The 23,936-nt window shown below is 45.1% G+C and overlaps 1 protein-coding gene across 3 annotated transcripts in view; it reads right to left on the reverse strand.

Annotated features, from left to right (window-relative positions):
* The window catches only part of LOC138287471 (aldo-keto reductase family 1 member C1-like), a 194,990-nt gene that overhangs the window by 73,627 nt on the left and 97,427 nt on the right, over positions 1-23,936 (reverse strand). For all 3 annotated transcript variants that reach the window (XM_069227913.1, XM_069227911.1, XM_069227912.1), the window contains exons 3-4: positions 927-1,094; positions 674-790 (exon numbers count right to left, since the gene is read on the reverse strand). In XM_069227913.1, the coding sequence (XP_069084014.1) occupies positions 674-790; positions 927-1,094 (285 nt within the window). The remainder of the gene's footprint in view (positions 1-673; positions 791-926; positions 1,095-23,936) is intronic.

A 23,936-nucleotide genomic window follows, 5' to 3' on the forward strand; every position in this document is an offset into this window, starting at 1 on the left:
TTCAAAGTGTTTTTTTTAAAAATTCAATAAATTAATCAATGACAAATTTAGAAAAACGAATATCAAATACAGACATACATACGTAGAATTTAAAAAAATAATGTGCAGTGCTTTCAAGTTAAATTTTATAAGGGATCAACAAGGCCAACGTGTTGTGGCTAGCACTGTGTGAACATATTTTTAGAGGTAGCCATGGACAGTCACCATAAAGGGAGCAGAAGGGGGCTTGGTGAGTGCACATACCAGGGCTGTGAGCCTTTGGTGTGAAGCAAGTGCCAGGACTGGGACAGAGGAGAAGGTGCTTCTCCTGCTGACAGATCTACAGTGGCTATATGGAGTAAGACACTACTCCTCCACATTACAAAAGCCTATACTGTGATATCAGTGGCAGAGAAAATCTATCCACAACACGCTGCAGCCCTATTGGTCACACTAGCACTTGCAAATCTTACTTTAGCCAGACCCAAAAATGTCATACAAAATCTATAAAACTTTATTGAAGTTTAATTTACAAATGTCACTCTATCTTCTTTGAAATAGATTTTGCATAATCTGTTCATCCATCTGTCTAACAGCCTGTTTATTAAATTAGTCTACAATCTAAATACTTAACTGAACCAAGTATGTTGTTCATTACAAAATGTTGTCTATTGTCCCTCCTGGTGAAGCTTACCGGAAGGCGCACGGGGAAATGAATGAGAAACAGATCCATATAGTCCAGTTGAAGATCCTTTAGTGATTCCTGCAAGCACAGGCGGACCATCTCTGAGGAGTTTTTATTTGGCAACAGCTGTAGCAATGAAACCATAAAATAAATTAAGCCTAATTCTCATGTAAATTAATATGCTGGTCACATTTTACGTTTAGAAACAAACATCTTGTAACTCGAAACTCCCATCTGAATGTTCTCTTTTTTCAGACATTACCTTTCCAGTATAGAATATCTCTTCTCTCGTCACCACGCCTTTTGCGATCATCTCACGAATGGCTTGGCCAACCTCTACCTCATTTTGATACGACTGGGCTGAATCAATGTGGCGGAAGCCAAGCTCGATGGCCAGTTTTGTTGCATCCTTGGCTTGACTTTTCAGCACCTAAAGCATCAGTCAACAATGAAGTTGGGGTTGTGAGACTGTGTTTCATTCACTGAAAGTAAAACAGTACATGGGACTGTGTCAAACCCACCAAAATGCTTATTACCAGATGGACAACTCCTTAAGAAAGGCTGGCTGTTGGATAACTTCAGGATAACATGCTTGTAAAATGTGCTATAGGACATGTTTCTCTTGCTATGCTATTTTACAACAGGTAGGAGATGCTGTGTTGGACATGGTATGAAAAAAGTCTGTAGATCTCCTTCCAACATCACTATTCTGTGGCTGTGGGTTGGCCTGGTAGAGATACCTGACTGTGATAAGCTAACACTGGGACTTGTCCTGAGTGTCTAAACAGTTGCCTGTAGTGGCACCAGTAACGCACCATGTCTGGTGCCCACTTTTTCTATTGATTAGTATTTTATTGAGCTAGCCAGTAACTAACATTCAAATCATAGCACTGGTGAGTTGTAAAAAGTGGGTGGTACCTAAAAATTAAATCAGGAGCTTGAATGGCTAGTTACCATTTCAATTTTCTGTGTAGAGATCTTGGGAAGGGAGGTGGGGGGGGGGCAAGGAGGAGCAACAGAACACGTGAGCACAGACATGCATGAATGTGTGTGTCTACCAGTCTTTGCCCAGCTTGTAAATGTGCCCCACTTATTATTCAGTTCAACAGTAAATGTTGCCTCACTGTTATTAGAATGGGTAACATACCTTGCTCATGGTCAGCATGGGTGAAGGAACCCTGTGTTGTTTCCTGTCTTTAGGTGGAGTATAGTTCGTTCTTCATGAAGCAGAACTACAACACTAATGAAATCCACTCATTTCAAATGTCTGCTATTTGTTTGCATGTTTTTAGCATCACTCTTACGCCGCCAAGGCTCTGGCTTTTTTCAAAGTATTTATCCTCACAGTTGCCGACCACCCAATATTCCCCCTTATATATACTGCTATACACTGCTGCAAAGACATGGTCATGCATATCACTCATTACTTCAAGTACCCACAGGGCATTTACTGTGTTCGGCACCTTAGAAGAAAAATCAGACAGCCGTGGCCCGTCCTTTAGGGCGCAGGGGCCAAGCCCTCCCACCTTTTGCCCCTCATGAAGAGTGTCTGTCAGGCTGAGAAAAGGTCAGCCTGACAGACACTCTTCATGTTCAGGTCAGGCAGACAGGAGCAGACATGCGCGATTTGCGCACACTCCTGGCTGCCTGAGCTGAACTTTGCTGGGCTGAGGAGGTCACAGCTCCTATGGGCGCGACCTCCTCAGCTCAGCAAAGGTGCCTCAAGGCCCTTCCCTCCGTGACGAGGGGAAGCATCACCCATTGACTTCGGCCTGGGCGCTTCAGGTTTAAGCCCAGGCCTTAGACCGCCGGGGTCAGAATGACCCCCTTTATTTGGTATGTTCTGTCTCTGACTGTTTAAATATTTGCTTGGCGTGGTCATCTCATCATCATTCACACTCTTACTAAGTTTGTTCATCTTATCAATTTCAATACAATGCCTCCTGTCATTCACATCAATTTTTTGCTCTGCCATTCCACAGCGTTATGTCGTACCTTCAATATCTGAACAGCGCCTCTAAATTTGCACAAGCCTTACCTCAGCAACAAAGGATCATCAAACTGAATCACCTGCTACAACCTTGGGATTCAGCATCACTTCCTTCCTCTTCCTTCTTTCATCACAGCACATTAAAGGCATGACTACATTATTTGGCTTGGCACAACAGCTAGAGACATGCACATAACACTTCTGGTTCAGAGCCTTGACCATCCAGAATGGTCAGTTTCCACAGTAATCAAATGTGGTATGGTCCTGTAGACCAAACGTGGTCACTAATGACATCTGCACATCCACTCTCTACACTGGCGTGATAGTGATATAATGTTGCAGGAGGTATTTAATTCCACAACTGTCAAAAAACTCTTTAGTGTCAGATGACGTAAATTAGACTCTTAGGGGGTCATTCTGACTCCCGCCGGCCGCGGTATCCGCAGGGCCGGCGGGAGCCGCCAGAATACCGCTGCGCGGTCACAAGACCAGAAGGCCGCCCGCCAGCCCAGCGGGAAACACCCTTCCACAAGGATGCCGGCTCCGAATGGAGCCGGCGGAGTGGAAGGGGTGCGACGGGTGCAGTTGCACCCGTCGCGATTTTCAGTGTCTGCATGGCAGACACTGAAAATCATGGTGGGGCCCTGTTACGGGGGCCCCTGCAGTGCAGTGCATTGGCATGGGCACTGCAGGGGCCCCCAGGGGCCCCACGACACCCCATACCGCCATCCTGTTCCTGGCGGCCAAAACCGCCAGGAACAGGATGGCGGTATGGGGGTCGGAATCCCCATGGCGGCGCAGCAAGCTGCGCCGTCATGAAGGATTCCCCAGGGCAGCGGAAAACCGGCGGTACACCGCCGGTTTTCCGTTTCTGACTGCGGCTGTACCGCCGCGGTCAGAATGCCCTTGGGAGCACCGCCGGCCTTTTGGCGGTGCCCCTGCGGTCCCCGGCCCTGGCGGTCCTTGACCGCCAGGGTCGGAATGACCGCCTTAGTGTCAACACTTTATTAAGAACTCCCTCGCTAGTAAAAACTACTTGAAAGAATGATGGCCCTAGTGGTGGTGGATTCAGCCACACCTTTCCCCTCTACCCACCTCGACAAATCGTCCATCATAACTATCGTGCATTTCATGTGATTTAGAGAAACAATTAATTAATTCAGAAAATCATTTGCCACTCTCTGTCACATTACTACATCTAGTGGGAATTGGAATGGGAGCTGATGTGACAAAATGGTTATCACTACAACTGCATTATACACAGCCACATACCAATCTTTCCACCTCTCCATCACCACCAGGCCATCAAAAATTACATCTAATCCCATTTAGTAGCACTCATACCCCATGTGTGCAGATTCAAAAATTCTGCCTCAAACAGGAAGGCAGAACTAACATATCACCTCTCACAAGTAAACCATTTTTCAAAGATAATTCATCTGCCCTCTTGCAAAAAGAGTGAAGATGTATGCTTACAGACTTTTCTTTAGGCCATCTGTTAGACTTGGCAACCTTGGCATGGTATCCCCTAACTTTTGGCTCTGCTTCCCAGGTTGTTTCTGTGTGCTGGACTCTGTTTTTGCTCTTTTCTTTGCTCTGGACACTCTGTGTGAGTGGTTTTAAACTGCCAATTCGACTTGCCAGGACTAAACCTTCCCTTTTTCTACATGTAAGGCACCCCGAGGTAGGCCCTAGGTAGCCCCATGGGCAGGGTGCAGTGTATCTTAAATGTGGGACTTGTACTGATGTGTTTTACATCTCCTAACAGTGAAATACTGCTAAATTCAGTTTTCACTGTTGCAAGGCCTATCTCTCTCATAGGTTAACATGGAGGCTGCCTTTAAATATTGTTAAAGTGTAGATTCCCTCTGGGAGCAGATAGAAATGTGGAGTTTAGGGTCTCTGAACTCACAATTTAAAAATACATCTTTTAGTGACGTTGACTTTTAGATTGTTAGTTTGAAATGCCACTTTTAGAAAGTAGGCATTTTCTTGCTTAAACCATTCTGTGACTCTGCCTCTTTGTGGATTGCCTGTCTGGGTCAGTATGACAGTTGGGCTGTTTGTGAATCTCCTCTAGACAGTGACACAAAGGGAGCTGGGGTGTAGCCTGCATATCCTGATGAGCCATCTGGACTGGAGGGGACAGGAAGAGTGGTCACTTACACCCGAATGGGCTGTGCCTGCCCTCACACAATGCAGTCTCCAACCCCCTGGTGTGTGTCTGGTGCCTGGCCAGAACAAGGCAGGATCTTCTAAACAACAAAGACTTTTCTTTGAAGTAGGCCTACTTCAAAGGTAGTAAAGGGTATAAGTATTGGACCCAAAACCCCTGAAAATGAGATTACTTCAGGAACCAAGAGGAGCCTCTGCCAAGGAGGAGAGCTGAGGAGGAGTACTGCCCCTTTGCCTGTGACTGTGCTTTGCTAGGTTGGCCTGAAGTAGCTGCTTCTGCCTGAAAGAGGACAAAGATTGACTTTTGTGTGAATTCCCGCTGGTGAAGAATCTCCAAGGGCTTGAACTATGCTTGCCTCCTGTTGTTGAAGTCTCAGGGACATCAAAGACTTTTCTCTGCCAGCACCTGGACTCTCTGCTGAGACTCTTGCCCTGCCTAATGGTGCCCTAACCTGTCTCTGGGCACTTGAAAGGTTAAGCTGCTGGAAAAGGACAGAAATCACGCACAGACCGCCTTGCGGGAAAACTTTCGACGCACTATCCGCAATGCAGCCGATAAACGATGCGCTGCCGGCCTCGTGGCTAAAATCGACGCTCCACCAGCATCGTGACTGTGAGATCGATGCATTGCGGCTGGCGAAACAACTCACAACACCTGCGGTTGCTGATAACGACACAAGCCCCATGTAGCACGGTTTCCTGACACTGTATGACCGGATTTCGAATGCAACATCGCTGGGTGTGAAAAATCAACGCAAAGCCTGCTCGGACCCGAGGTGCCCGTCTGGGAATCAACGCATCTCTCTCTTGCAGGAGAGAAGAAACGATGCACACTGACAAGACCGGAGAAGGAACGACACACGGTCTCACTTGGAGTGAGAAATCGACGCATCACGGGCCTTTTTTCGACGCACGCTCGCCCGTGCGGCTTTATTTTTTACGCTAACCAGGTACTTTGTGTAACAGCAGCAGTCTCACTGTTTTCTAAGGATTAAGACTCTTATTCTTTTTAAAATTCATATCTTGACTTGTGTATGTTGGATTTTAGTCGTTCTGGTCTTGTTTGATTTAGATAAATATTACCTATTTTATCAAACTAGTGTGGTGTCCATTTTGTTGTGTTTTCACTGTATTATTGTGTGTGTTGGTACAAATACTTTATACATTGCTTCTGAAGTTAAGCCTGCCTGCTCGTGCCAAACTACCAAGAGGGTGAGCGGGGATTAACTGAGGGTGATTCTCCTTTACCCTGACTAGTATGAGGGTCCTTGCTTGGCTAGGGGGTAACCTGACTGCCTACCAAAGCCCTCATTTCTAACACCATCCTATTGTAATGAAATTCATGACCTTATTCAATTCCATGTCCTTCATCAGTTTTGCACATTGTGAGAAATTGGGTAATTGGTTGAGGGGGGTGTGAGCCCTTCTCAATGAATAGCCACCAACCACATCTGAGTGAACTACAAAAAGCCACCAAATTAACTTGTGCTTGACCTTCTAGTAGCTTGGCACAAAAGCAGTCAAGCTTAACTTAGAGGCAACGTGTAAATTATTTGAGCAGCACACAAACAGGAATAAAGTGAAAACATAGCACAAGAAAACTCCCACACCAATGTAGAAATATAGGGTAAAACGTAATACATTTTTTGGCACCAAAATGACAAAAATCCAATGACTAGAACTTGAGATATATATAATTTCAAAGATTAAAGGTAAGTATAGCGCCTAAAAGCACCAAGCACCACTCACGGTTCTCTGGTTGTGTAAGACCAAGTGAAAGTCACAACTAGAGGCCAAACGTAATAGAGTGTGGGCCGGATACAGGGATCAGGTTACTCTCACTGAATATGTTACCTTATAAAATCCAGTGCGTAGAGTTCCATTCACAGTGGATCGTCGCTGTAGAGCGAAGAGCAGGCAAGGCATCGCAGACGGTTATCACTGTAGCGCAGAGATCCTGCCTAGTATCATCGACAGTCCTTGCTCGAGATTCACATTGGTGGTCAACATGGGCTCTTATTACTGTAGCGTGAAGTGCAGACCTTGCGTTGGTGGTCGTCGCTGGTTAGCTGTAGCATAACGAGTCAGGTTTACTGGAGCTTTGCATTGGCAGTCAGTGCAGGTGGCAAGATCTTGGTATGAACAGGCCCATTTGTGATCTTGGAGAGCCCCCAACTTCAGGATATCTCCTTTTCCTCAAGGAGGAGATCAACTGATGCCACCCCAAGGGTGCAGGACCCAGGAGGAATCAGGAACTCACTACAGATGAGTACTTTTTCAGTGAGAGTAGTATTCCTAGTAAAATGAGCTTTCCGGGCACGCGGAGAGGCCCCTCTCCCAGCTCTCTTAACATAGGTGGTAATGTAGTACCCAGAATGAGGTCAATGGGCACCTGGGGACGCCCTACCCCTGAAAAGCTCCTACAGGTGGGTGGTCTTTTGGTACAGACCAGATCCCCTCGCTTGTGCCCCAGGAGTTAGCAATCAAAGCACCAGGTTTGCAAAGGGGGTGCCCTGGGCCATCATCCATAAAAAGCTCCCCTCCTATCCCAGGAAGGGGCACAAAACCCTTCCCTCCCACACACTATTTTTAGACCTGGTTCACGGTGTACCTCACCCTCACTCTGCTGGGGGGGACCTGATCCACCCTCCTCAGGATCACTCCGAGGTACCTTTCAAGACACTCTGGTACTAACCCAGAAGTCTGCCTTATATGCAAGCTCCCTAGGATCAGTGAGCTTGTAGTAAACCAGTTGTTGGCGCAACTCTGTGAAACAGTTACTGAGCATATGCTCTCTCAAAATTAGTTCATACAGCCCTTCATAACTACTCACTTGGCTGCCCTTCACCCAACCATTCTGTGTCTTACTGGAGAAGCCCAGAAAATCTACCAAAGACTGGCTGGTCAGTTCTTAAACCTTAAGCTGTATCCCCCTGGGGTGAGACTAAATTTAGTGAAAAGGGCTGCTTTCATGGAGGTGTAGGATATCTGGTCAGTCAACTCCAATGCCAACCGGGTATCCCTACCTACTGTTTGCATGTGCCTCCACCGAATGGCCTACCAAAATTCCTCTGGGGCCATATGTATTCTCAGGGCTACCTCACAGGCTGCAAACAACCTATCAATGTCATCTCCCAGCGCAAAGCTGGTCACCAGGTCTTTGAGTATGTGGACGTCTTGGTCTCCACTGGGCACTGTGATGTTGCTGCCATTTCAGGTGGACTGTGACAGCTGTTTGGCCTTCAATTCCAGCTCTTTTAAACTCAGTTCATGAGCCCACAACATTCATTTTTTCAGACAAGGCCCTTTCAGCCTCAGTCCTCTCCTATGTAAGGCCCTTTCTGTTTCAGTTTTTCTCTTTTCTACAGAGAGTCTGGCTAGCTGCAGCTTCAGGTCCCTGTCAGCCTGTCTGTCCTTCAACTCTTTATGATACATGGTGTGGTAGGATACACTGCTTCCTGCACTGGATCCAGCATTGAACTCCATCTCTGTGGAATCTCATCTTCCCCCTGAGGACATTGCCATGTAATTGCCCTCTTCCTCCTCATTATCCTTCTCAGGCCATCACTCTCATGGCCATATATGGAAGTCTTTCACCAGTGTGCTACCTCGAAATCATACAGTGCATGCCGAAGGTCCTGCTTAGTGGACTCCTTCTTCACGACCAGTCCCCTCCCCTTGCAGAACTTCTTCGTCTCTGCCTTGCTAAAGTTATCAATCTGGACCAGCTCCCTCATGTTGTAGTCTGGTAGGAAGTTGGGATCCATTTCCTTTCTGGCAAGGTATCACAGGTATATCAACAGAAAAAAGTCCCAAGTGTATGAAGGTAAGATAAGAATTAAATTGGGAAAAATGGCCAACGTGAGAGAAAAAGGAGAATTTAAAAGGAGGTTGAAACATATCAAATTATTTATAATGGGATTTTTGTGTTACACAAATCACTCTATGGCACTGCAGGAACACAACAACTGAAACAGGGAATAATGCTTGATGAATTTCTCTGCTGAATTTAAATGCATGTGATCTCATCTGCGCAATTGTTCTTGTAATTAATTTACACCGTAACCTTAGAATGTGTAATAGTTCAAGCTTTGATTAGAGTTTGTGTCACATGTGTGATAGCTCACCTTTATTAAAGGTGATTGCTGGTGAGATTAAAAAGACAAAGTGGGACGCTTCTAGAGAGTAATGGCTCGAAGAGTCACCTACTATTTATACGGCCAACATGTTTCTGCCCACTAAACTCAAGCTAATGGAGGTCTCGGGGCATCCGTCAGGGCCTCAGGATCCCTAGAGTCATGCACTAAAGGATCATGTACTAAAAAGAAGAAAATGTGGCCTACCTCAGTAGGAGGTGGCTTGAATGATATAATGAAGATGGGCCTACCTGTGGTGTACTAAACACGGGTGGCCCTGTGATTTCATTGACGGCCGGGGAGGGATCGAACTAGGTGCGCCAGTGAGCGCCACCCTTTGACGGAAGTGTGACTATAAGGGGACACTCCCTCTCCCCTAGACCAGGGGCCACTTACCCTCCAATCACAGGTGATTGATTAGATGTTTTAGTCTGTCTTTAGCACAACTGGATCCCATCACTATCCAGATAATCTTTATCTCTGCACTCCCTCTAAGTTCTTTTAACTACAAGGTTGAGTCCGTCCAGGTGGTATTATCCTACCTGGATGGGGCTAGGTGGTCATATGATGAAGCATGACACTATATAGTGTGTGAGACCACCTGGTCCGTAAAGAAAAATTCTCCTCACCATCCCCGTCACACGAAGAGGTCCCGTAGTTCGGGAGACTTAAATAGCATAGGGAAAATTAAATGTACTTTGCACCTATAAGATATCCCATACTTCTTATGTATTTGTTTCTGTTTCCAGAGGAGACACTATATGGGTGTTCTTTTTTTTTCACTCCCCTCCTCTCTCTTTGTGATTAAGATGGTTTATGTATGTGTATCATTTGATTTTGCGATTAACTTACTTGGCATTAGCATTGTTAATACAGGGGAATAAATATTCTAACCTTTACTAAAAGGTGTGGTTATTCATGACTGACAGGTCATGGTGTGTGACAATTACTGACTCTATTGATTACTAATGTAATTGATTATTGATGTTATTTTTGATTAATTATTGATTATTGGTCTGCATGTACTGGGGTTATGGTGGGATCATCTTAACTGTGAGTCCAAAGGTTCATCGACCTGTTTGCGTCCCCTTGGAAGTTTACTTATTAAGGTCAGATGCGCTAACAGAGGCAATGTGTAGAGTATTTATGCAGCACACAAACAGCAATTAAGTTAAAACACAACACAAGAAAAATCCCATAAAAAATGTAGAAAAGTAAAGTAAAATGTAGTAAGTTATTTGACACCAAAATGAAAAAAACTCCAATCAGTAGAACGGGAGGTATGCAATTTCAAATATTAAAGGTAACTACAGTCTCTAAAACTACCAAGCACCACTCACAGTTATTTGGTCGTGTGAGACAGGGTGAAAGTTCAGGCTGAGTGAGATGGAGTATGGGCCTGATGCACGGAATAGCGTAGTCCAGCTGTTAAAGTTACTTTATAAAGTCCATCAAGCAGGGTTCCGTGCATGGTGAGAGGGCCAAAGGAGCAGGGAGAGTGTTCCAGACAGTCATCACACCAGCGAAGACCCTGTCAGGCGTTGCAGATGGTCGTTGCTGGAGATTTGCGTTGGCAGCCACTGCGGGTTGTTGATGCCGTAGCACAGATCTCGCGTTGGCGGTCATCACTGGTTGTCGTTGTAGCTTGAAGAGTCAGGTTCACCAGAGCTTTGCATTTGCAGTCAGCACCAGTTTTCAAGAGCTTGGCAAGAACAGGCCCATTTGTGATCACAGACAGCTCAAAAGTTCAGAATTGCTTCTTTATGGAGGAACTCAACTAATGCCACACTAAGGGTCAGGACCTGGGAGGCCCCTCTTGAGGATCAGGAACACAGTCTAGCGGAGACCAGCAGGGCTCAGGTAGGTCCAGGTGCAGCAGGTCAGCTAGAACTGGACCAGCTAGATAGTTGCAGGCAAGCCTCTGGAGCTCGTTGTGACCCTGTAGCTCAGAACAGGAGGCCAGTCAGCAGACCCTTGGAGTCACTCAGCATGGGAGGAAGAGAGCAGGTTCAGTCACTCTTCTCAGTAAGCAAAGCAGGCCTTAACCAACAGGGCAGCAGGGTGCCCTTCTGTAGTATCCACAGGTCTATAAGTGATCTGCAGGGCTACTAGTGTAGGCCTACAAGAGGCATTTACTTTACAGGGCCTGGGTAAATGTAGTACAACTTTACTAGAGACAGAAGTAAGTGAAATGAGCCAATTGGGTGTTTGCAAATTTTACAATCTTTAGACGAGAGACCACAAGAACTTCAGCCTAACATCTCATTTTCCCTTGAGAGAATAATGACTTTCCACATCTCTCATTCTTCTTGATGCAAACACCATCATGAACCTATTTAGCCTCATCCAGTTAAGACAGTACAGGCTCATACAACTGCTCTTCTTGATGAAAACCTATTGTGTCCTTTTTAGTCTCATCCAATTGAGATAAAACAGACCCTATTCCATACGCACTTACATCGAATGTCACAAATGTTTCATGACTCTCAAGGTATGGTTGCAGAGCAGGAACTAAAAAAATGCCCCACTTAATCATCTCAAAATTCTCCTGACATAATGGAGACCATATTAATTCAGTGTTTAGTTTCAGTAAGTTTCTGAAACATTCTGTAAAATTAAAATAATGTCTTATGAACTTCGATTAAAATTAATTTAAGCTAAAGACTAAGCGTAGTTGATCTCTATCACAAGGATGAGGAACCTTTAAAATTCCATCAACTAACCCTTTACTAGATAGCAGATGACCTAAGTATTCCACCTTGTTCATCCAAAAAATGCACTTGTCTCTTTTTAACATGTCTCCATGTCCTTGCAAATTTCTGAGTAGGTTATCAAGAATTGTCTCATGTTCAACTTTCGTTTCAGCAAATTTCAATATATTATCCTGAAATATGACCACATTTGATACACCTTTAAGCATTCCAGACATAACCTTCTGTAGTGACAGAAGCTGTGGAGGACAGTCCGAATGGCAAATGGCAGAACTGAAAAGTACCTTTGTGTGTTACAAAAGATCTAGTTCCACATGGTGGTATATTGCTCAAAAACCTAATATGGCAAACCATTTGAACTTTCCCATAGTTAGAAAGTACTCTACCAGATGGTTCTCTGCTTAAATAACATTATTGAGGCATATTCAGGGCCACTGGAATTATGTGGCAGGAGAGGACCAAATTATGTGGCAGGGTTGAGTAATTTATGTGCCAAGAAAGGGAAAATGTTGTGGCATAATGCAGCACAGTTTGAAATAGTATTTCTTCATTATTTTATCATTTTTAGACTTGGTAACACTGTCTGGGTGGTGGTTGCATCTCATTAGTGCCTACTTAACACCCAGATATAGCAATAAGCAGCAAAAGGGTGACCAGTCCAGCTTTCTAAAGGGCCTTCCAAAGCGGAACAACACATGTCAGAACATGTTTTGTAACTTTTGAACCATTGGAGCTGGAAACACATTTTTCTGTTAATATCTACAGATTATGAGGGACATGATGGATTATGTGGCAAATGTGGCAAATCTATAACTAAGCGAAAATCAACACGGCCACACAATCGTATAATTCCAGTAGCCCTGATTTCTTTTTTTGCCAAAATTACCATAGAAAGCCAAAGTGTAGCTTCCAATGGCATAATTATACTGTGTTCTTGAATTTTTCTAGAGAATAAGGGACAATTGCCCCCTTACACTCTGTGGGACTCTCTCCCTCATTACAAACCTGGCGGTCCGAAGACGGGTCGGCGGTGAAGACTGACAAATTACGAGTTTGGTGGAAACCAAACCGCTGATACTCTGCCTGTCCCAGCACTTTTCGATGGTCCGCCAGGCTGGAGGTCAACACCTCCAGCATGGCAGACGCCGTAATACTGCTAGCGGTATTACGACACGGGAGACCACCAGCATTTTCTGGCAGTCTTGCATCCTGGCGACACAAATAAGCATTCATGTTGCCAGATACACTTGCACACACGTCCACATACCTTCACACATGAACCCACATACTCCCACACACAAACACATCCCCACTCACCTACGCACTCGCGTCATACACCTCCATTCACACTAAAATACATACCCAAACACTGCACTCACGCACGCATTCACTCCCCCCTCCAGCGCATACATACATTCACACTCTCTTCCCCCTTCACCGCATTCACGCACTCACCTGCTGACCCCATCCACTGACACACACGCACTGACTTTCCCTGTTCACTCACACAAACACGCATCCCCCTCCGCCGTCCACTTACATACACATGCACACTCACTCACCCCTTCCATCCGCTCAATCACACTCAAGCACTCAATCGCTCACACCCGCACTCAGTCACACACCCTCACCCCAACCACAAACACTCACACCCCCTTCACCCCATTCACAAACAATCACTCACACAAGGAGACACGCACCCACAAACACTCCCCCTCTCCCCGCATTCACAACATTCACACATGCACTCACACACTCAAAAACACCCCCCTCTCCCCTGTCGGACGATCCACTTACCTTGTCCATCGAGGAGGTCGTCTGGGAGGGGACGGGTCCTCGCGCTTCCACCGCCAGTAGCGCCCTGCCACGAGGACACCGCCACGCTGTATTACGGGTTGTAATAGGGCGTGCAGCATCATTTGGTGTGGCAGTGCCGGCAGTGGAACCGCCTCTTCACCGCCAACCACCAGCACTACTGGTGTCGAAATTGCACCCGATTTCGGGCAAAATTCTGAAATCAGTCGTAATAGGGCGGTCTTAAAACCACCAGGACTGGTGGTTTTTCGGCACCCGCGGCTTCAGCGGTATCACGAAAAGACAGCCAAAGTCGTAATGAGGGTCTCTGTGTTTAACTAGAACACACCCAAATCTTACTTTGATAGTGAAAAAAATGTCTTACTTCCACATCTTTTCTCATGGAAAACCTAGCTACACTGTTCTATCCAGTTGTGGTCAATATCAGTATTTACTATTAAAACAGGATATTTTTCTCCAGGTCTGATGTTCATGTCAGCATCCTAACATATTGCTTTTCTTGTGAGCCACATATACTTACCTAAAAGAAAAATGTTGCCACCTTTCAATGCAGTAGTCACTACATAAGGATGTAATAATATTTTTTTAGACCAATGTTCTTTGTACTTTTCTATAAAAATAATTATGATGCTTTCACCAGAATATAAAAGTAGTTGAATATCTAGACCCACAAGAATTCCAATCACTGTACTATCTATTGTTCTGAACACATCCTACTTCCACAACCTCTATGGGAAGTACCAATTCATTTATTTTGCTTTCTACCATGTCAGATTCTTCAGAAAGCCCTGGTTTTTGATTATTCTTGACAATAACATGCTTGTCCCTCTGCAAACTTTACTGAAATGTTTTTATTTACTGCACTTCTAACATTCATTAGCTATAGCGGGAAAATTGGACACATGAGAAAAGGATTCACACCTATAACACTGTGTTCTGGCTGAGACGCGTACAGCACCTCTTCCTTTGCTTCCGTTCCATGGCTGAGCTTTGATGTTAGCACCTACTATAGCCATATGCAAAATAGAATAATACCTTTCTAACTGCTTGGTACCTTTTTGTGAAGATGCAATACTTTTGATAAAACCACAGCTTAGTCTAATGAAGGATTATTACAACCCAGAATCACTTGTGGAGCTTTCTGAGAATGTCCCGTGGAAACAACTTGATCACAAAGTAGTTGCAATGAGAACCCTTTAAATTTACAATATGCAGCTAATACATTTAATGATGTGACGGAAGAATAAATCGATTCATTTGGTCCCTATGCCCTCTTGAAAAATGAATGCACCACTAAGTGTAACTTTCCTTCACAATAAATTTCAAATGGTTTCACAACATCCTGATTATCACCTGTTGGCCTGTATTCAGCCAAGTGATTAAAATTATTTTGACCTTCTGTTCGTAAGTAGGAGTGAAATAGGATTCTGTTACAGTCCGCCTTGAACCACAGACCATCTATACACAATCCAGAGAAGTGTTAATTTAACAGAATCAAAGAGGCCATTTCAAAGGTTGTTCTCCCGCTTCTTGAAGAAAAGAGGCAGGAGGGGCTACTGCTTGCATAATTCCACCAAGTAGTCAACGATAATAATATTTATATATTGAATTGGAACCAAAATGCTAAAAAGAAAGAAGCCTGCTAATCGTGGTTGAGATCTCTTGTGTGATCAGTGCAAGCACGCAGATCTCTGTGGTGTATGTAAAACATGCTCCAATGTTTAATGAGTTCATTAACACGTGTGCTAATTGTTGAAGAAAATGCCAGTAAATTGCCTTAATCAAAATATCCACTAGATACTGCTTTTTGTATTACAGTTTTCAGAACCATGTGTAATACTTACTTCCAGAAGTGATGTCACGTGTGTCAGTAATCGAGAGACTAACAAAATAAACATCAGAACGGAATACAGAACAGAGTAACCAGGTTAGATGAGTTGCAGTGAACAAATGCAAGACACGAAACCCATATGGGGGCACTGTCACGCTAGGGGGAGCTTGGTCTTTCAGTGCTCTGACAGCTAAATCGAGCTAGTGTGTACCATTCTCAGGCGTGGGCACACCGATCGCTAGCTCACCAGCTGCGAAGGAAGAATGAGAGGCTCATTATGAGTTTGGCGGTCTCAGGACTGCTATGTCGGCGGTGGCAGTCGTACCGCTAACAGGCTGGTGGAGAAGACCGCCAAATTATGACCATGGTGGGATTCCCAACAAAATACAGCTAAAGCACCGCCGGCACGGCCACTGCGGTAAGACCACAACAGACGACGGAAGACACTTGCAGGTCGGTGGATACCCTCTTACCACCGGACAGATTACGAGGCAGCACACCGCCAGCATTTCCACCGCGGTCGCACCACCGCGGAAAACCAGGTGGAAACAAACTGCATAAAAGGAGACACTCATCTTCAGGATGCCATACACAGTACACACACCAAGGCCAACACATACACGTCAAAAACAAACACACATGGAAGCACAGCACAGTCCCAGTTACACATAACAACACCACAACCATACCACCATCAATATGCTGACAAGCACTCACTATAGACACTATCCACGGACACATCACATATACAACACAATACAACACACAACTGACCAATCGACAAACACATCATACATAGCACTTCGTAACTATCAGACATACACTAAGCATGTGTAGGAGGCTGGCCTGGCTTATAGTGGGTACCTTGTGGTACTTACACCTTGTGCCAGGTCCAGTTATCCCTTATTAGTAGAATAGAGGTGTTTCTAGCAGCTTAGGCTGATAGAGGTAGCTATAGCAGAGCAGCTTAGGCTGAACTAGGAGATATGCAAAGCTCCTACTATACCACTTATATCATATAGCACAATATCATAAAAAAACACAATACTCAGAGTTACTAAAAATAAAGGTACTTTATTTTAGTGACAATATGCCAAAAGCATATCAGAGGATACCCTCACTTAGGAGGTAAGTAATATTCACAAATTATATGTACACAAACCCAAAACAGGTAAGTAACAGTAAGAAAAGTAGTGCAAACAATGTAGAATCACAATTGGATGCAATAGGTAGAAATAGGCCTAGGGGCAACACAAACCATATACTCCAAATTTGGAATGCGAACCACAAATGGACCCCAGGCCTGGTGTAGGTTGAAGAGGGTCGCTGGGACTGTAAGAAAACAGTAAGGGTGTCCAAGATACCCCACCCCAAGACCCTGAAAAGTAGGTGTAAAGTTATCCTACTACCCCAGAAAGACAGAATAGTCATGATAGGGAATGCTGCAAGAACCACAGGGACCAGCAAAACACTGAAGATGGATTCCTGGACCTAAGGACCTGTAAATGAAAGGGACCAAGTCCAAGAGTCACAAAAGTGTCCGGGGGGGCAGGAGCCCACTAAACCCCGGATGAAGGTGCAAAAGGGCTGCCTCCGGGTGGAAGAAGCTGAAGGTTCTGCAACAACGAAAGGGCTAGGAACTTCTCCTTTGGAAGGAAGATGTCCCACGGCGTGCTGGAGGTTGCAGAAGTGTTTCCAGGCAGAAATACCGCAAGGAAGCCTTGCTAGCTGCAAGAGTCGCAGTTGAAGATTTTGGGTGCTGCTGGGGACCAGGAAGGACCAGGATGTCGCCCCTTGAAGGAGGAGACAGAGGTGGCGCTCAGCAACCCAGAGAGCCCCTGAAGAAGCAGGCAGCCCCCGCAGAAGTACCGGAACAGGCACTTAGAAGATCTGTGAACTCAGTCACAAAAGGAGGGTCCCACGACGTCGGAGTCCAACTCAGCGAGTTGGGCAATGCAGGATGGAGTGCTGGGGACCCAGGCGAGGCTGTGCACATAGGAATCCTTGGAAAAGTGCACAGAAGTCGGAGCAGCTGCAGATCACGCAGTAAACAGGATTACTGTCTGGCGTGGGGAGGCAAGGACTTACCTCCACCAAATTTGGACAGAAGGGCCACTGGACTGTGGGAACACTGGGACCCAGCTCCTGTGTTCCAGGGACCACGCTCGTCAGGATGAGAGGGGACCCAGAGGACCAGTGATGCAGAAGTTTGGTGCCTGCGTTAGCAGGGGGAAGATTCCATCGACCCACGGGAGATTTCTTCTTGGCTTCCAGTGCAGGGTTAAGGTAGACAGCCCTCAGAGCATGCACCAGCAGGAAATAGTCGGGAAACCCAGCGCTACAATGTTGCTGGTAGTTGCCTTGCTACTTTGTTGCGGTTTTGCAGGTGTCCTGGAGCAGTCAGCGTTCGATCCTTGGCAGAAGTCGAAGAGGGAAGTGCAGAGGAACTCTGGTGAGCTCTTGCATTTGTTATCTGAGGAATAGCCCAGAGGAGAGACCCTGAATAGCCAGAAAAGGAGGTTTGGCTACTAAGAATGGAGGTTTGGCTACCAAGAGGGGTCTCTAACGTCACCTGCTGGCACTGGCCACTCAGAGCAGTCCATTGTGCCCCCAACACCTCTGAATCCAAGAGGTCTGGGACACACTGGAGGAGCTCTGGGCACCTCCCCTGGGAGGTGCAGGTCAGGGGAGTGGTCACTCCCCTTTCCTTTGTCCAGTTTCGTGCCAGAGCAGGACTGGGGGATCCCTGAACTGGTGTAGACTGGCTTATTCAGAGATGGGCACCATCTGTGCCCATCAAAGCATTTCCAGAGGCTGGGGGAGGCTACTCCTCCCCAGCCTTTCACAACTATTTCAAAAGGGAGAGGGTGTAACACCCTCTCTCAGAGGAAATCCTTTGTTCTGCCTTCCTGGGACTGGGCTGGCCAGACCCCAGGGGTGCAGAAACCTGTCTGAGGGATTGGCAGCAGCAGCAGCTGCAGTGGAAACCCCGGAAAGGCAGTTTGGCAGTACCCGGGTTCTGTGCTAGAGACCCAGGGGATCATGGAATTGTCCCCCCAATACCCTGGGTACATATGTACCATATACAAGGGAATTATATGGGTGTTCCAGTGTGCCAATGAGAATTGGTAAAATTAGTCACTAGCCTGCAGTGACAATTTTAGAAAGCAGAGAGAGCATAATCACTGTGGTTCTGGTTAGCAGAGCCTCAGTGATACAGTTAGGCACCACACAGGGAACACATACAGGGCATACATTATGAGCACTGGGGTCCTCCCTGGCAGGATCCCAGTGACACATGGGCAAAAACAAACATACATACAGTGAAAATGGGGGTAACATGCCAGGCAAGATGGTACTTTCCTACAGCATGCACACACACACTGTCAAAACACACCAAGCAACACAACACAGCAACAAACACATGTCAACACAAACACCACTCAACAAAATATGTGGGATGTGGCTGCAGGGTGTTAGGTTTAGGCTTAGGGGAGGGTTGGCTCAGTTTGGGAGCAGTAGACTTCTTGGCACGGGAAGGGGCATGGGTCCTTGCAGGTGGGGCAAGGGAGGCCTTGGAGGTGGAAGGGACGGACTTGGGGAGGGAAGCAAAACATTTAGGGGTCTCACGGGGTCAGGAGTAGAGAAAGGGGAAAACTCCGAAAGGAACCCTTTTTTGAGGGGTGACCTCTGGGGGAACAGAGCAAGACTCTCATGTTTTAGATGTGGTTCTACAACCCATCTTGCTAATAGTAAAGATTGTCCTGCAATTCATGCTACATGTAACAAATGTTCCAAGAAAGGTCATTTTGCCAAATACTGTAGGTCGTTAGCTAAATCTAGAGTCAAGATTCAGGAAGTTGAATGTGATGACGATCGAGAGTTTGTTCTTCAGATTATTAACGATGTCAATTGTGTCACTGACGAGCGTTGTCAGTACCCTTCGGATAATGTGGAGGTCAATGGCACATCGATCTCAATGATGATGGATTCAGATGCCAAACTTTCTCTAGTCTCAGTGTCAGATTTTGTGAAGCACTTCAAGGAGAAAGTTTTGTTACTGGATCCTGATATCGTTCCTTACAGTTATGGCGGCAAACCCATTGAGCTGAAAGGATACTTTGAAGCCACCATAACTTTCACAGGGAACACAATTACTGGGAAAATATATGTTCCAGTGGTTGGTGACACAATTCTAAATTGGCCACATCAGAAGATGCTGGGCATTATATTGAATCCCAACTCTATTCCTCAAGTGTTGGTTCAGAATGTGTGCAGTATCAAAGATGACATTATGGGGGAATTTCCTGATGTATTTACTTCAAAAGTTGGATGTTTTGCAGGGTACAAACATCGTATTTGTCTTAAGGAGGCTGTTCAAGCAGTTGCGTGTAAGGTCAGGAAAATCCCTTTCACGTTGCAGGACAAAGTAAAGTCTGAGTTACAAAGGTTACAATCAGAAGGAATAATTGAGGGGGTGGAGGCTGCACAATGGGTTGCCCCCATTGTTGTTGCTGTGAAAAAATCTGGTGATATCAGACTCTGCGTGGACCTTAGGCATCTAAACAAAGCTGTAATTGAAGGCAAATTTCCAGTAACCAACATCAGTGAAATGGTCAGTCTTCTAGGAGATGCTAAGTACTTCACAACATTAGATTTGAGTTCAGCCTACCACCAGGTTCAATTGTGTGAAGAATCCAAATTGCTTACTTCATTCATCACTCTCTTTGGTGTGTTTGAATTTAATAGGATGCCCTTCGGGTTGTGCTCAGCAGCTTCCGTGTTTCAAAGACTTATGTACAAGATCCTTGGTAAGACAAAAGGTGTAAGTTTCTTTCAGGATGATGTTCTTATTTTCTCCGACACTCTTGAACAACATCTCTTTAAAGTTAGGGAAGTCTTGCAGATTTTCCGTAGTAAGGGTATCACACTAAAGGGAGAGAAATGTAAGTTTGCATGTTCAGAGATCACTTACTTGGGTCATGTTATTTCTGCTGATGGTGTGAAACCGAAGGAAGATTTGGTTAAAACTATTGTTGACTTAGCTGATCCTGTAAGAAGGGAAGATGGGCAAGTGTTCTTAGGTATGGCTGAGTTTTACTCTAAATATGTTCCCAATTTTGCTAGTAGATCCAGCTGCATTGGAGAGTTACTGAAGAAGGGTGTTGAATTTGTGTGGTCAGAGAAATGCAAGAAGGAATTTGAAGATTTAAAGAATGCGTTATCTTCTGCCCAATGCCTAAGCAGCTTTCGTCCAGGGTTTCCATGCTGTGTTATAACACATGCATCAGATAAAGGTTTAGGAGGCGTTCTTAAGCAAAAGTACGACGGTAAGGATGTCACGATTGCATTTGCTTCCAGAGCGTTGAGGGGGGGCGGAATCCAGGAATTCCACCATTCAGAAAGTGGCACTAGCAATTTATTGGGCGATAAAGAAATTTAAACAATTTCTTTGGGGTTCTCAGTTTGTAGTGCAATCCGATCACAAACCTCTTCATGATAAAAAAGGGCTAGACAGCATTTCCACACGTATCTGCAAGTAGATTGTTGGTCTCCAAGATTTCCAATTCTCTGTTAGATATGTCCCAGGGTGTGAGAACCGTACAGCAGACTGTTTGTCAAGGCTGAGATCACTTTGTTGGGGTGAAGATACAGATTGTAGTACATGGTGGGTTGATGAGGATGTCAAAGTGTGCGCGTTGACTGATGGTTGTATCACTGAGGAGGAATGGTTAATGGAGTTAAGTAATGATCAAATTTTAGGACGTGCAAAGGATTTGATACAGTCTAATCGCATTCCAGCTAATTGTGACAAGGATAATGTGTATAAAAGTGTTTGGAATGAGCTGTCTGTTGAGAACGGTGTTGTCGTGAGTTGTGGGAGGCTAGTGCCTCTGTCTGGCTTACGAGATAGGTTGTTACGCCTTGCACATTTGGGTCACCATGGTATTTGCAAAACCAAAGAAAGTTTAAGAGGATTATATTGGTTGGCCGGGAATGGATTTAGCGTTAGAGAGAGCTGTTCGTGACTGTGTAGAATGAGGATTTGCTGATAAAACGCCTAAGTGGAAGTTCCGTCCCTTGGTGATTAGGAAAATTCTGAAGGAGGTGTGGGAGGACGTTGCATTAGACATTATGGGACCTGTAGTCTGTGGTTCTGCTTCTAAGTATATTGTTGTATTAATGGATATGATGTCTCGTTGGCCTGAAATCTTGATTACCTCTGATATAACATCTCAGTCAATAACAAACTTCCTTACAGGGGTATTTGCTAGGGAAGGAAAGCCCAAGTGTACCAGACAATGGGGATCAATTTACCTCAAAGCACATGTGTGAGTTCTTAGCGTCTAGAGATATTGTACATAAGAGAAGTGCCCTATACCATCCTGAAACCAATGGGATGGTTGAGCGATTTAATAGGACGTTAAAGGAAGCCATTCAAGTAGCCAAATTGACAGGGCATAGTTGGGTGGACGCAGTCAAATCCAAAGTTGAAAGTTATAGGTACACACCACATACCAGTACTGGTCAGTCTCCTTTTGTATTGTTCAGGAAAAGAGTGCCCAACACCAAGATAAGTCCCCCCTGGGTGAATAAGTAAATTGGAAAGGAGTTGAATCACGAGAATGTTAAGGAACTAGCTGTAGCCAAAGAGAAAATTCTGCAAGAGAAGAGGAAATTAACACATGATCTTTGTAAAGCTGTTAAGCCTCTTATTGTTGCAGTTGGAGATTCTGTCAAGATTAAGCTACAGAAAGGAATTCACACAAGTTTCTCTCACTACAGTAAAATCTTTAAAGTTATCAAAGTGTTTAAGGGGGCTGTCAAAGTGGATGATGGGCGCATTTGGAATTTGAACAGAGTGGTCAAAGTGTAAATGAAAATCTTCTCTCGTCTTTTTAATTTAAAGGGGGAAGATAGTGTGGTGTGTTATACATATTCTCTATTGTAATTTGTATGTTTATTACATGTTGTATCTATCTATGTCATTATTGTGTCTCCCTTAGTTTTAGGTTCTCCCTAGTTGGTTGCTTCCACCTCTCTCCCTTCTATCTCTTGTCCTTTTAGACTCTTCGGAATGTTGAATGTTGAGTCTAGCGAGGACCTGGGAGTGGAGTGGATGCACTTGATCTTCATGGTGGATTATATTTGAAATAAATCTTCATCATATTACAACTCTGCTGTTTCTACATTTGTTCCTGTTGTGGCCTGTCCAAGAATACTACAGACCCCTTTCCAGTTGCAAATGGGTTACCGCCTCCTTCAAGGAGTCGCTAAATTATGAATATATTGCAACTGCATTCCTAGTCGCAAAACATTCATACATACCAGTGCAACTCGCTATTTGAAAGGGACGCTGTTTACACACCCCTTCCTAATACTGAATCGCAAAAGCAAAATGTGAGTCAGTAACAAGTTACAGACTCGCATTTTGACTCTGGTACATGCCAAAATGCTTTTTACCGGTAGCAAACGGCCCAATGGGCTGTTTGCAACCAGTAAAATGCGTCGTACATCTGGCCCTTGGTGTGGGGACTCCCTGTTTTGCGGCCCCACCCTCTTTATTAATACTTCCATGGCCAGATGACCTTGGGAGGTACCATGAAAGTGAAACAGTTAGGGGTGTCGGGTAGAACACCCCTCAGCCCTAAATATTACATTCCTCCTTAACTTAGAACAAAAGGAAAAACTAACCATGTTCAGCAAAACACAAACACCCAAACATGCACTTTTATTCAGTCCTCAAAAAGGTCACGCTGGAGGGGCAATTTGATGTTGAATCCAGTTTGGCGGTCAGTCTCTTACATAGTCCTAGAACTGTTGAAATGGAGTGGGATTCTTCCTGAGGTTGGATTGTGGCAGGCCTTGTCTTAACACTTCCACTGCTGGGAAGTCTTGCAGTTGCAATTTGGGATCGTGGCAGAATGCTTGGGGCCCCTCTAGAGTAGAGAGGGTACACTCTACTAGTTTGCACTCCTCTTTTGTTGATTCTGATTGAGAGAGGCTCCCTCCTTATCTAGCAGGACTGACATCACCTCTTCATGCGTTTGTATGTGCCATCTGGAAGTTCTTGAAGTGTGAAACATTGTATGTGCCATCTGGAAGTTCTTGAAGTGTGAAACATTTCTGGTGACAGTCTACAGACCCTGTGTTGCTGACACCATTGTCCCTTTGCTGTTAGTGACTTTCCACGGTGAGTGCTCTAAAGGCAACTGAAACTTGGTTCCAGGATGACCATCTTGTACCAGGACCCAGTCGCCTATTTGGATGTTTGGAACGGCGGCTTGTCTGCATTGTGACATCTTTTGGTTATGGGCATGCCTTCGGGACAGGGCCAGGCTGTTGTGGATTGGGGTATTCTCCCACTGGGAGTGGTATGGTATTGCATCTTTCACTCTCCTCCCGAAACAGAGGATGCTGAGGGTTACACATATTGTGGTGTGAGGTGTTAAATGGTAGTCTTTTAGAAACATGTATATCACTGTCTCAACATTTTGTTGTTCCAACTGGGCAATGTGAATAACCTTGTTGATGGTTCGCATGAACCTCTCAGCCTCCCCACTGGCTTGAGACCAACGCGGGGTGATCCGGTGATGTTTACTATTCAGTGACA

Source organism: Pleurodeles waltl, chromosome 4_1 (genome assembly GCF_031143425.1).
Source record: "Pleurodeles waltl isolate 20211129_DDA chromosome 4_1, aPleWal1.hap1.20221129, whole genome shotgun sequence".
Lineage (NCBI taxonomy): Eukaryota > Metazoa > Chordata > Amphibia > Caudata > Salamandridae > Pleurodeles > Pleurodeles waltl.